A 12,919-nucleotide genomic window follows, 5' to 3' on the forward strand; every position below is an offset into this window, starting at 1 on the left:
CAGGAACAAACAGGCAGGATAGATATTTTTAAAGATGATTAGTGGTCTGGATATTTTGTTTATTTTTAAACAGGTTGACAGTACCTCTTTTGAGTTTCATATTCTCTTCAGTTGGTTTCAGACAGGTTCTATGATACGTATCTTCTGAACGTATTCACCACACTTAGGGCTTGTCTACACTGCCCGCCGCATCAGCGGGCAGCGATCGATCCAGCAGGGGTCAATTTATCGCGTCTCGTATAGATGCGATAAATCGACCGCTGAGCGCTCTCCTGTCAACTTGGGTACTCCACCAGAACGAGGAGTGGAAGCAGAGCCGACGGGAGAGCGTCAGCTGTTGACTTAGCGCTGTAAGTAGATCTAAGTATGTCGACTTCAGCTATGCTATTCGTGTAGCTGAAGTTGCATGTCTTAGATTGACGCCGCGCGGTAGTGTAGACCAGCCCTGAGTGATGCAGTCGCTTTAACTGATTCATCTTTAATGTGTGAGTCTAAGCTGATGTCCATTTAAATAAGAATTTATAGGTAGCAGGCTTGAAGATCTGAGGCAGCCTCCTCATCTGAGTTGCCATTTCTAGCCATCCAAGGGTGACTATAAATATGAAATATTTAGAATGGCTCCATTTGCAGCTCTGTAGTATAGCTAACTGTTTGTAGTGATTAGATAAAACCCCTTTATTCAAAACTGTATGACTTGACTTATCAAAAGGTATAGTAATGATTTGTTAGCTTTAGCAGAGAGCGGGACATTATGATACTTACCTCTTAATGATTGGCATTCCAGTGCTCTGTAAAAAATTGTATTTGTTTGACCGGTCAGAGAGGAGGGGGAAACCTAAAGGCAACTCTTAAGACATTAGGAGACAGTTGAAGCTGATCTCAAGATTTTTGTTCTTTACAAGGTTTTACTCATCTTTGAGAAATCTAGAGGCAGGGGGAATGGACCAATAAAATTAATATTAGAGAGCAATGTTCAAAATGGACGTAAGTTAATTCTACTGGAGCTAGCAAATTATATTTAAAAAAAATAAAAAATGCTGTCACAGTGTGGCAGAATGTTACTTACTAACATTACAGCTTTGCTTGCAGAGCAGCCATGTTGGGAGGCTGACTCTTGAAAGTGAACTCTGCTGACTGGGATCCCAGGAAGGAAAGGGGACGAGACAGCTCCGTGACTATCTTAGTACCACCTCAATCTGTCCATGAATCTGCCCAAGCTTTATCCCCACCAGAGGGGTTTGGAAAGATCACTAAGACACTTCTCCAAAGGGTCAACCTAACGATTTCTAGTTTTGATTCTTAAACAGGTTACGTTTATTTTTCCCCTAAAACAACTCACTGTTTAGATGCAATTTTAAGAAGTGTCTGCGCTGATGTAGTATGTTAATGAGTGCAAACAGAAGATGTCTGATACAAGGCTGCATAACTTGGAATCTAGTAAGAGCAGGTACAACTCCTAAGTTTACTTTTGACCAGTACTTGTCCTATTTGTGGTTGAATAATTAGTAGTGAAATAGAAACCAGTGATTTTGGGGCCACTAGCAATTTGTATGGCCCCTTAATATTCCACTTCTACTTGTGTTCATGTATGTGTGTAATATCTCTTATTTTTTTTGAAGATCTCTACATGGTGCACTGATCTACACTGAGCCCACATTAAAAATGTATTGAAGAGGGGCTATAAAAGTTAGTTTTTAACTCCCTCTCCCTGGAGTGGGGTTTGTTGACCGGAACTGAACCATTCTTTTCCAGCAGAGAAGTGTGGGCTACTGGGCTACACTTAAGTGTCTTCCATTAATGGCACATTTGCCAGTCTTCATACATTTTTTTCCTTTGAGTGTTGTGCATTAAACTTTTTAAGTATCTCTCTAGTTTCACAAGTGCAAACTGAACACTTCTTTTTATATGCTGTTTCAGAAATGTATGAACTGAAATGTATGAACTTCTTTAACAGGCTATTAATACCACTGAAAGCTTAGACAAGATTTAATGCTCACATTCATTGTGATTCTTGGCTTTTCACTTAATCATAGACCAGTGAGGTTATAGGTGCATATTTGGAGATTTAAGATTTCATTTGCGCTAAATTAACTTTGAGAGGAATTGCTATAGTATGCATAATAGCTTCCTAGCAATGTGATGTACCATAACACCCACCCATTCACCCCAGTATTTGCTTGTTCATGCTGGAAACTGTACTGACTTGCTGATGGTGTATATAGTGGGGTAGCATGGCTAAAGCAAAACTCACTTGCAACTGCAGAAAGTTGAACTTTGGGCATGGAAGTATTCTAGAGCCCCACTCTTGTTCAAAGTGCAGCATATACCAGAGGTCATAGGAAAGTTATTTTAAATATTTTACCTACTATTTATTTGTAACATCCAAATCTTCTAACAGATTAGAGAGAAATCTCTCGTTTATTTAGTGTACACTTGATAGCTTAAACAGACTAAAGTGCTAACTGGACAGGATGAACGGTGACTGTTTTCCCAGTTCATACAGGTCTTGCATACAGCAGCTGGGCAGGTTGTTGTTTTTTGTTTTTTTTTAAACAAAAAAACAGTAGGAGAGTGATTATTTTCTTTTTAAAGAGAGTGGCAAACTTAAGGCACATGCAGTACTTGAAACTACTAAATGATGTTTGGTAAATTGAATGTTTCCCTTTGAAGTAGAAGGACCAAATCTTAGTCCCATTATATTAGTGGAAAGCTTGCCCTTGATTGGAGAGTAGGAGACAAGGATTTGGCCTGATGAAAATAGGACTAGAGCAGCCTTAATATTAAGCTGTTACTTGACAGGGGGCACTACGTAAGGATGCAGTCACTACAGGGGTGGGTAGGTGAGAAATAATTACTTATCTTCGGATTTTGGGCTTGTCTTTTAGTGCAGAATAAACTAGCGTGTGAACTTAAAGTACAATAACTATTCTCTACTAACTCCCTGTGTGTGGGACACTTATTGCCCACTAAGAGGGCCTTTGTGCAATTTGGCTTAATCCACAAATCACAGGCCCTTATGGTGCGTGACAGGACATTTCCTGAAAGAGGTCTTTATGACCTGCCAACATAATCTTACTAACAAGTGTGCGCTAAAATGAAAAGGGAAAACTAGAACTTCTACTGTCTTCTCTCTACAAAAGATGTTACCTATGATGGCCTATAAAATAGGCTAAACTCTAGCGATCCGGTATCTTATTTCAAGTCAGGCTTTTGCTATTACAGCAGTAAATACAGCTATGATTGGCATTTGGAACACAATTTTGTATATTGTGGATGTTGGGACTTAACTCATACAATTAGTGTGTAACTATAATACTCTAATTGTGAATTAAATTGTTTGACCCTTTAACTCATCTTTGAAACAGAGCATAGGTATCTGAATATGTTCTTGTAGCAAGCATCTAAAAAAATTACTCCTTGTTATCAGATTTAATAGGCAATATGTTTAAGGTAATGTGAATTTTTTCATACCCTAACTAGACCAGTGTTTCAACATTTAGGTATGTCAAAGGCTACAATAGGCATTTTATAATGCTAATATTTCAAAGAACTATTAGACCAAACTTAGTCAAAGCTGATATCACAATTTTAAAAAAGTGACAGTAGAGAGACAGGCTTTTGGGTGTATTAAACGTTGCTTTTGACAGGCTTTTATCCAAATGTCAGTCTTGTTACTTAGGGCTCTTGATTAATCGTGCTTAATCGCACTGTTAGGCAATAGAATATCAATTCAAATTTATTAAATGTTTTTCTACATGTTCAAATATAAATTTCAATTACAACACAGAATACCAAAGTGTACAGTGTTCACTTTATCTTATTATTTTGATTACAAATACTTGCACTGTAAAAATGTTAAAAAATGGTATTTTTCAGTTCACCTCGTACAAGTACTGTAGTGCAATCTTTTTCTGTTACATACTGCACTCAAAAACAAAACAATGTAAAGCTTTAGTGCCTTTAAGTCCACTCAATCCTACTTCTTGTTCACCCAGTCGCTAACAAACAAGTTTGTTTACATTTGCAGGAGATAATGTTGCCCGCTTCTTATTTATAGTGTCACCTGAAAGTGAGAACAGGCATTTGCATGGCACTTTTATAGCCGGCACTGCAAGGTATTTACGTGCCAGATCTCCTAAACATTTGTATGCTCCTTCATGCTTTGGCCACCATTCCAGAGGACATGCTTCTATGCTGATGAAACTCGGTAAAAAAATGTGTTAATTAAATTTGTTAAACATTCCAATGCAGAAACTACAGAACCTGAACCACCAAAAAAGAAAATCAACCTTCTGCTGGTGGCATCTGACTCATGATGAAAATGAACATGCTTCGGTCCGTTATCGAGCAGAACCATCAGCAAATTCTCACTTTCAGGTGACATTGTAAAGAAGCAGCAGGCACCATTATCTCCTGTAAATGTAAACAAACTTGTTTATCTGAGCAATGGGCTGAACAAGAAGTAGCACTGAGTGGACTTGAGGCTCTAAAGTTTTACATTGTTTTATTTTCTGTACATAATTCTACATTTGTAAGTTCAACTTTCATGATAGAGATTACACTACAGTACTTGTATTAGGTGAATTGAAAAATACTATCTAGTTTTTTACAGTACAAATATTTGTAAGAAAGAAATATAAAGTGAGCACTGTACACTTTGTATTGTTATAATTGAAATGAATATATATCAAAATGTAGAAAACATCCAAAGATATTTAAATAAATGGTATTCTATTATGTAACAGCCTGATTAATTGTGATTTTTAATTGCTTGACAGCCCTATTACAAATATGGTACTCTGCTTCTTGGTAGTACCAGTGTAAGAACTTGATACATCCTCTACAACAGGCTTACAGAGGCACTGACTTTGATTGCATGACACACATTCCTTTTGGATATGTGCTGCAGTACTGTAACATCTCATCACTAGTTCCCACTAACCAATATGGAGTAGTGAGATGACTTAAACACCTACTCCCACCCAAAAGCAGAGGCATTGATGGTCAGATGCATGTAGCTTCACTTAGAATATAAGTCCATATTTACATACAATTGTACCTTCCATCTTTAGTATTTCACTAATAGTTGTGTTCATATAGCAGATCTGATAAAGTTGCTATACCTAGATGCCTGTATTGCATTGTTTCTTCACATGTACTGCACCTTACAGATAAGTAACTTGCAAATAATCAGAAGTGACATCTGATTTGATACATTCCTTGTCCTCCCCCCTTTCTGCAACTGTGAGACTTTCTATATACCTGGCTAGTCTAAATTTGACCACCTCTTCTAGCATACACTAGTCACAAATCCTCTTCCTAGCCAAATGCTTATATTTTGTTTCTATAGACTTATGTTGGGTGGGAAGAAAAACAAAACTTTGTGAGAAGATGGCAAACTTTTGGCCCTAGCTGAGTAAAAGCTTCATGATAAAACTTCACATCAAAGGGTCCATAGTAGCTTTGCAGAAATTTATTTACACCATTCAAGTTACATTACACAACAGCTTTTGAAGCTGATCCTATTTTCAGTGAAAGTCTCAGCCATGTGTAACTTACTGAATTTCCAAAATTGTACCATATTGATTTTAGAGGTTTGAGATTTATCTTGTAAATTCAAAACAGTGGGAGGCTATTGATACGAAATATCACCTAAAGACTGTGGTTAATATCTATAATTAACAATTATATCAAACGTGGGAGGAAAATCACATAACATGAAATAGTTTTAATATGCTATCCACACCGCAATCTGCAACCTTATGTTCAAATATGTAAACAAATTGGTTTCTAAAATGTCACTGCAAACAAAATGAGTTTTTATGTATTTTTTTCAGCAATAAACACCTCCATATTATGAACAAATCTATTCTGAACTATATTTACATTTCTTCCCCATGCATACCATTTAGGCTCCCCTTAAAATAAGGGAGCTAACTATATATATAATAAATCCGTAGGCTACTCCTACCCCATCACTGCTATACATTTAGCTCTTAGCAGAATTCTCAAGTTTTTATTTGTCAGGACAAAACATGAATCATGAAAAAATTTCAAGCAACATCTCCCCAAAAAGCTGCTTATAAGATGAAGTCAGCTACTAGTGGCTTTGATACTTTGCACCTACGTAGTTAGTAGGAAAATAATCTTCAGTTCTGTAGAGTTTAGGCAGGTCATATGTATGCTGTGCTGAGGGAGTGTGCTTCTGAAATGAGAAAATGGGAGAAAAATTAACTTTACCACTGAAAAGAATTTTAATATGTTTACCTGGGCATATGTGGGATGCTGCAATTTGTCAACATTATCTCTCACATACCTCAGAGTGTATATTATGTACCAAATAAGGGGAGAACATTCCCCCTCCAACACACAATGGCTGGGGAAAGACTAGAACTTAAGTGGTTTCCAGGAGTGTCTGTCCCCCTCGATCAGGGAAAAATGAGAAGGCGTGGCCTGAGCTGGTGCAGCTCCCAGTGAAGTTGTACATCTTGGGTATGTCTAGGTGGTGATAAACAACTCAGCACTGAGTCTCAGAGCACGGGTCAGCTGACGCAGGCTCACAGTGATATAAAATTGCAGTGTAGGCTTCTGGGCTAGGGCTTGGAGCCGGGTCTCAAAGAGGCACCTCAGAGCTTAGGTTCCAGCCCAAGTCCGAACATCTACAGTGCAATTTTTTAGTCCCATGAGCCCCAGTCAGCTGACCTAGGTCAGTGCAGCCCTACCCCACTAAACCACATTTGAATTTGATCCTGCATCATCATTTGTTACTTTGGGTACTGAAACAGAAAATGCATCAGGATACAGGTCATTTTCTATCACCACATTGAATCTCAAACCTTAAAGACAATCCTTTTAGGCTCTGCCGCTAGGAATTCTCACTTCACATTCCATTCCAGATCATGGTGGACACTGATGCCCAGCATTAGAAAGCTCTTAAGACTTGGGGACTTTATTCTTTTTCTGGTGATTTGGGCAAATCATCGTCCATGCAGTTTTTAGTCAAATTTCCTAGCCTTCATGTCTCATTGTTAAGAGTTAATGTGCCATTAATGCAATTTATTTCACGTAGAGTCTCCTGGTCTTAAAACACGCATGCAGGGTTCCTATCTTCCCCAAATTGCCATTTTTAGTGAATTTGTTCCTTTATACAAAGCCATTCTCTTGCAGTGATTTCTATTTTCATTATTCCTCTTTTCATTGTTGTACCAAACAAGCCATTCAAAAATAGTCAAAAGCATCTGGAACTAATATGCAGCAGTAGTTAAGCAGCAGTAGAGAACTGTGGTATTATCTTGACTATTGAAATTCCCTCTCTTGCCATCCAGACTAACTTCCAGGGCTCTAAAAAGCTGTGGTAGCTATACCGTATCACCTCATAAGAATGGCCATACTGGGTCAGACCAAATGTTCATCCAGCCCAGTATCCTGTCTACCGACAGTGGCCAATGCCAGGTGCCCCAGAGGGAGTGAACCTAACAGGTAATGATCAGTGATCTCTCTCCTGCCATCCATCTCCACCCTCTGATAAACAGAGGCTAGGGATACCATTCCTTACCCATCCTGGCTAATAGCCATTAATGGACTTAGCCTCCATGAATTTATCCGGTTCTCTTTTAAACCCTGTTATAGTCCTAGGCTTCACAACCTCCTCAGGCAAGGAGTTCCACAGGTTGAGTGTGCACTGTGTGAAGAAGAACTTCCTTTTATTTGTTTTAAACCTGCTGCCCATTAATTTCATTTGATGGCCCCTAGTTCTTATATTATGGGAATTATATTCCCATATATATTCTTATATTACCTTCTTTGCATGTTCCTTATCTACTAGCAAATTGAAGTCCCAACCCAACTCATCCATGCACTTACTCCACTCACACCAACTTACCTTCTGTCCACTCATCCAGCAGGCTTCCTCATAGGTCTGGTCTTGTAACTATTCACTCGTGGGGGTTGTTCTCTCTCTAGTAATCCTACTTCAATCTAGACCACTTTCCCCTACCTCCAAACCACTTTTTCTCTTTACATGTTAAGCTCTTTTGCCTGCAACAAAAGCCTGCTGTGAACATTTTTTCAGTGCTGCGTATTTAGAATCATGGAGATGTAGGACTGGAAGGGACCTCGAGAGGTCATCTAGTCCAGTCCCCTGCACTGAGACAGGACTAAATCATATCTAGACCAGTGAAACTTAGATGGAGGTTCATGAGCCACAGGTGCCTCTTTAATGTGTCTCCTGCAGCTCTTTGCAGCACATATTAAAACACTGTATGAGTTAATTTTTTACCAATCTAAGTTACTAACCAATCAGGATGCTTTTACTATGTTAAAATAATAAGACTTGGTCTGTCATTTTGCTGTGAGATAGATATAAAGATATATAGATTTCCCCCGTCATACTCTTAAAATATGTATATATAGTACTATAGTAAATGAAACAATAAATTCATGCTACTTTGGCTCTTTTGGGTAATGTTGATTGCTAATTTGGCTGCTGAATGACTGAGGCCTGAGTATCACTGATATAGACCCATCCCTGAGAGTTGTCTGTCTAACCTGTTCTTAAAAACCTCCAATGATGGAGATTTCACAACCTCCCTAGGTAATTTGTTTCAGTGCTTAACTATCCTTAGACATTAGGAAAAACTTAATTGTAGCATAAATCTCCCTTACTGCAATTTAAGTGCATTACTTCTTGTCCAGTCCTTAGTGGATAAGGAGAACAATTTATCAGCCTCCTATTTGTAACAGTCTTTTACATATTTGAAGACTTATATCCCACCTCTGTCGTCTTCTCCAGATTAAACACAATTTTTTCTATCTTTCCTCGCAGTTCATGGTTTCTAGACCTTCAGTCATTTTTGTTGATCTCTTCTACACTTTCTCCAATTTGTCCACATCTTTCCCAAAGTGTGGTGTCCAGAATGGGACACAGTGCTGTAGCAAGTGGAAAAGTTACTTCGTTCCTAAGTGTAGTATTTTGCATTTGCCTTTATTGAATTTCATTCTATTTATTTTTAGACCATTTCTCCAGTTTGTCAAGATCATTTTGAATTGTAATCTTGTCCTCCAAAGTGCTTGCCAACCCCTTTCAGCTTGGTATTGTCTGCAAACTTTCTAAGTCTATGCCATTACCAAAAACATATGACAATATTGAAAAGAACCAGATCCAGGACAGATCCCTGCGGGTTGCCACTTAATCTGCCCTTCCAGTTTGACTGTGAACCATTGACAACTACTCTGAATGCTGTTTTTCAACCAGTTGTGCACCCCTCTTCTAGTAGATTAGCTAACTGGTCTAAACTCAGATGTGCAAAATTTAGCATCCCAGCAGGACAGGTTCAGCTCTTAGTGCTTAAAAAGTAGATAAAATTACTTCCTTAGGAATTACTGCATATGGTTGCCTTTTGACCAAGCCCTTATAAAACAGTGCTTTGCATAAATGCTAAAGATTCCCTGACACTTTTCGTAAGAGTTCTCTTTTTTGGCCAAGGATATCAGAGAAATGAGGAGGGAGGGGCCGTGACAGTGAGGGTGGGAAGCTTAAACTTGATTCAGTAGAAAACAGGGATCCAGAGGGGAAAAAAGGCACATATGGGTGTGGTTAAGGGAACTGGTCAAGGAATATCACCTTAGTAGCTGCAGTTTCGATAGACCAGAGGAAAGCAATGGGGGTGGTGAAGGTCAGAGGGGAAGCTGCAGTACTCAGGACAGGAGATGTTGAGGGCTTGAACAGTTTAGGAGACTGCATAGAAAGGAAAGCTGGAGTTTAGAAGAGTTATGGACAATGCAGTATTATGAGGATTAGGATGCTCTGATTAGAGGCTAGAGTGAGGGAAGGGGTAGTGAGGTCATCCACCAGAAAGGCAATGGGGTAGGAGGAAAGATGCATTTAGACATAATCAGTCTGTAACTGGGAAAAATCATCTAGAGTCTACTTTATAATCACCATTAAGTGGAGTCACAGATAAATGTACTGCAGTTAACACCTAAAGGCTACAACCAGGTTAGGCCCATAGTGCTAGGGACAGTGCAGAGCCCAATAATAGACAGCTGCTGCCCCAAATTGCTCAGAGTCTAAGACAATACCATAGCCATCTGACTTCATGGATGTTGCTCATATCATGGCATATAGTATCTACTCTGCTTTTTAAAAATTTTGTTTGGTTTCTTAAACAGATTTACATTCACATTCTAACCAGTTCAAGACAACAAAATTGACCAGGGATAAATTTTTCAAAAGCACCAATGTGATTTAGATGCTAAAGTCCCATTCTCCAGAGTATCTTAAGCACTTGTGTCCATTTTTTCAAAGTATTTAACTCTCAGAAATCAATGGGAATTGGGTGCCTAAATACCTTGAAAAATCTGGCCCTCGGGAGCCTAAATCTCTTTGAAAGGCAATGGGTCTTAGGGTTTTAAAAATCTTACACTAGAACTAATTAAGGGTGCAAACTGCCACTCTTATACAGTGAGGAAAGTTAAACCTACCTGGAGTCCCTATGCTTATGTCTTTGGAGAGCACCCTAATTTATGCTCAGCAGCAGAAAACAGAGAGGTATGGGGGAAAGTTAACAGAAATGAATTGCAAACAGAGGTAGTAACATTGCAGAAAATGTCCAAGTAGAGAAGAAACTGTCTGGCTGAAAAAGTAACTTAATTCAGATACCGTAAGATGAGCTACCCATTCTGCAAGGTAACAAGCAGGAGACCACACTTGCTTCTCTGCCATGGTGAAGACCTTAACCCCACCCCAAAAACCAAGGTCTCTCAGGGTATGTCTATAATGTGTTGTAAACCCAGGTCTGTGAGACAAAGGCTTGTGGATGCAGTGTTTCCAAGCCCATGCTTGAGCATCCACACTGCATTGTGAACCTGAATTTACAATTGCTGAACCCAGGTGCCTCAGCCATGCTAACATAGCGATGCTGCACTGAAGAGATTTTCCGAGTTGGGTCTACGGCTTGAGCTGCAGCCACATTGCAGAATGACAGGGCTTGGACCCAAGTCACAGAGGGACTTGGGCTCTGACCCACCCCCTTACCAGGGTCCTAGGACTGGGTCCTGAATGCTTGCTGACCTGAATCAAACTAGTGTGTGTGCGTGTGGATGGAAGGGCAGCTTGGGGACTAAGCTGAGTCAGAGGTGGGTTTAGTGTGCAGTGCAGACATACCCAAAGGGAAATTAAGAAACTATCCTCCATGGGATTGAGTGCCCTCAGCAATGCACAAAGTCAGGCCCTCAATTCAAAGTATTTCAAGGATATAGACTGTTGGTTAGAGGAGATCATTTCACAACTAGCATGCTCTTGATTAATCTGTTTACTTACAGTTAATTGCAGTAGCTCTCTGAAGGTAGCTGTGTGCTTGTTTAGCAGTGTGGAGTATGGGGAACTTACTACATAATTCCCCAGAGTACCCTGACTCTCTATCTGCTTCTTGGGGCAATTCAGTGTGTTGTATTGATTTATAAAGCCCACTATGGCCTAGGTACTGTCTTCCTAAGATGCCAATCCCTCCTCTTCACCACAGCAGATGAGTTGGGATGGTTCTGCTGACACTCCCCTGGTTTGCACATCTGGGATAAGTGGCAGCACATTCTCAGTGAACTGCCCTCTAAGCCAGTGGTCTCCAAAGTGGGGTGCGCAAGACCAGCCGTGGGGGTGCCCGGCAGGAGGAGTGCCGCCAGCACGGTGGCAGCAGTGCTCCTGGACCTTTGATTCTTCGGCAGCAGGCCGGTGGCAGCTCGGCTCTCCCCGCTCCGTCTTTGGTGGCAGGCCGGCGGCAGCTTTTTTTTTTTTTTTGCCTTCCCAGAGCTGGCCCTGGGGGTGCGCGATTCAAAAAGTTTGGAGACCCCTGCTCTAAGCCGCTAATGTACACAAGCTGGAGGAGGGTGGTTATAGGAATAGGCCTGGACCAGTAAGTCACTCACATCAATGATCATGTTTTAGAGCACCTGTGTGTATACAGACCTGAGGGGGAAGGAGGGATAGGCATCTTTAACACAACAGAAAGTTGCAAAAAATGAAATATAAAAGTAGTAGTATTAGAAAAAATAAATAGTGACAGCAGAAGCAGATGGTCATCAGTTCCAGCTCTGAACAAGGCCAGGCAGACACTAAACCAGCAAGCCAGGTAGCCCTTGGAAACAGCTGCCAGTGACAAGGTGCAGTAACAGTGCAGAGATGTGAAAGCAGTAGATGAAGAATGCAGTCTAAGTGGAAAGTTGAGAGTTTTGGTGGTTTTACAGAGAACGTGGATAAAAGTTGGAAATAAAAGGAGACAGAAAACACTCTGGCTTTTCAAAGTAAAATCATCTGCCCTTCACTTCAGAGAAATCAGTGCCAGTGGTTGAGAACACTGATTTAAAACCTCTTAAAAGCAACAATACTACCATAAATGACAGCAGTGAAACTTAAGTAATGAAACTGACAAAGGGCCTGAACAGAGGATTTGCCATACCAGATCACATCATTGGCCAACTTAGTTCAGTATCCGACAGTGGCCAATACTAGATACTTAAAAGAAAGATTATTAATAATAATAATTTATGATTAGCAAGTTAGTTATGCAATGCTGTACACTAGAGTGAGAGAAGAATTCCTTCCTAACCCCTGCAGTGATCAACTGATGCCTTGAAGTATAAAGATCTGTATACCTGTCTTCCCCTTACCATGCTCCACTACAACTACATAAAGTTATCCCATCCCATCCTAATCCCTATTAATCTATGTTTCTTATGATCTCCTGATGCAATGAATTCTTCTGGCTGACTACATGTTGTGTAATCGTGCTGTGAATAATTGTAAAATTATTTTAAATAATTAAAAAAATTTTAATGTCTGTTTCAAATATACCTGCAATTAACTTTCATTCAGGCTCCCCTCTAGGTCTCAGATGATATTAAAAAAGGATTGCTCTAGTCTGTT

General features: G+C 39.8%; 1 protein-coding gene across 6 annotated transcripts in view; it reads right to left on the reverse strand.

Annotated features, from left to right (window-relative positions):
• Nucleotides 1-12,919, reverse strand: part of BCAS4 (breast carcinoma amplified sequence 4) — a 77,079-nt gene that overhangs the window by 11,594 nt on the left and 52,566 nt on the right. For 5 of the 6 annotated variants that reach the window (XM_043527378.1, XM_043527375.1, XM_043527377.1 and 2 more), the window contains 2 exons: nucleotides 6,128-6,205; nucleotides 763-788 (listed from right to left, as the gene is read on the reverse strand). In XM_043527378.1, coding sequence (XP_043383313.1) covers nucleotides 763-788; nucleotides 6,128-6,205 — 104 coding nt within the window. The remainder of the gene's footprint in view (nucleotides 1-762; nucleotides 789-6,127; nucleotides 6,206-12,919) is intronic. The other variant, XM_037877262.2, reaches the window with a different exon arrangement.

The sequence above is a fragment of the Chelonia mydas genome, chromosome 13, assembly GCF_015237465.2.
Source record: "Chelonia mydas isolate rCheMyd1 chromosome 13, rCheMyd1.pri.v2, whole genome shotgun sequence".
Classification (NCBI taxonomy): Eukaryota; Metazoa; Chordata; order Testudines; family Cheloniidae; genus Chelonia; species Chelonia mydas.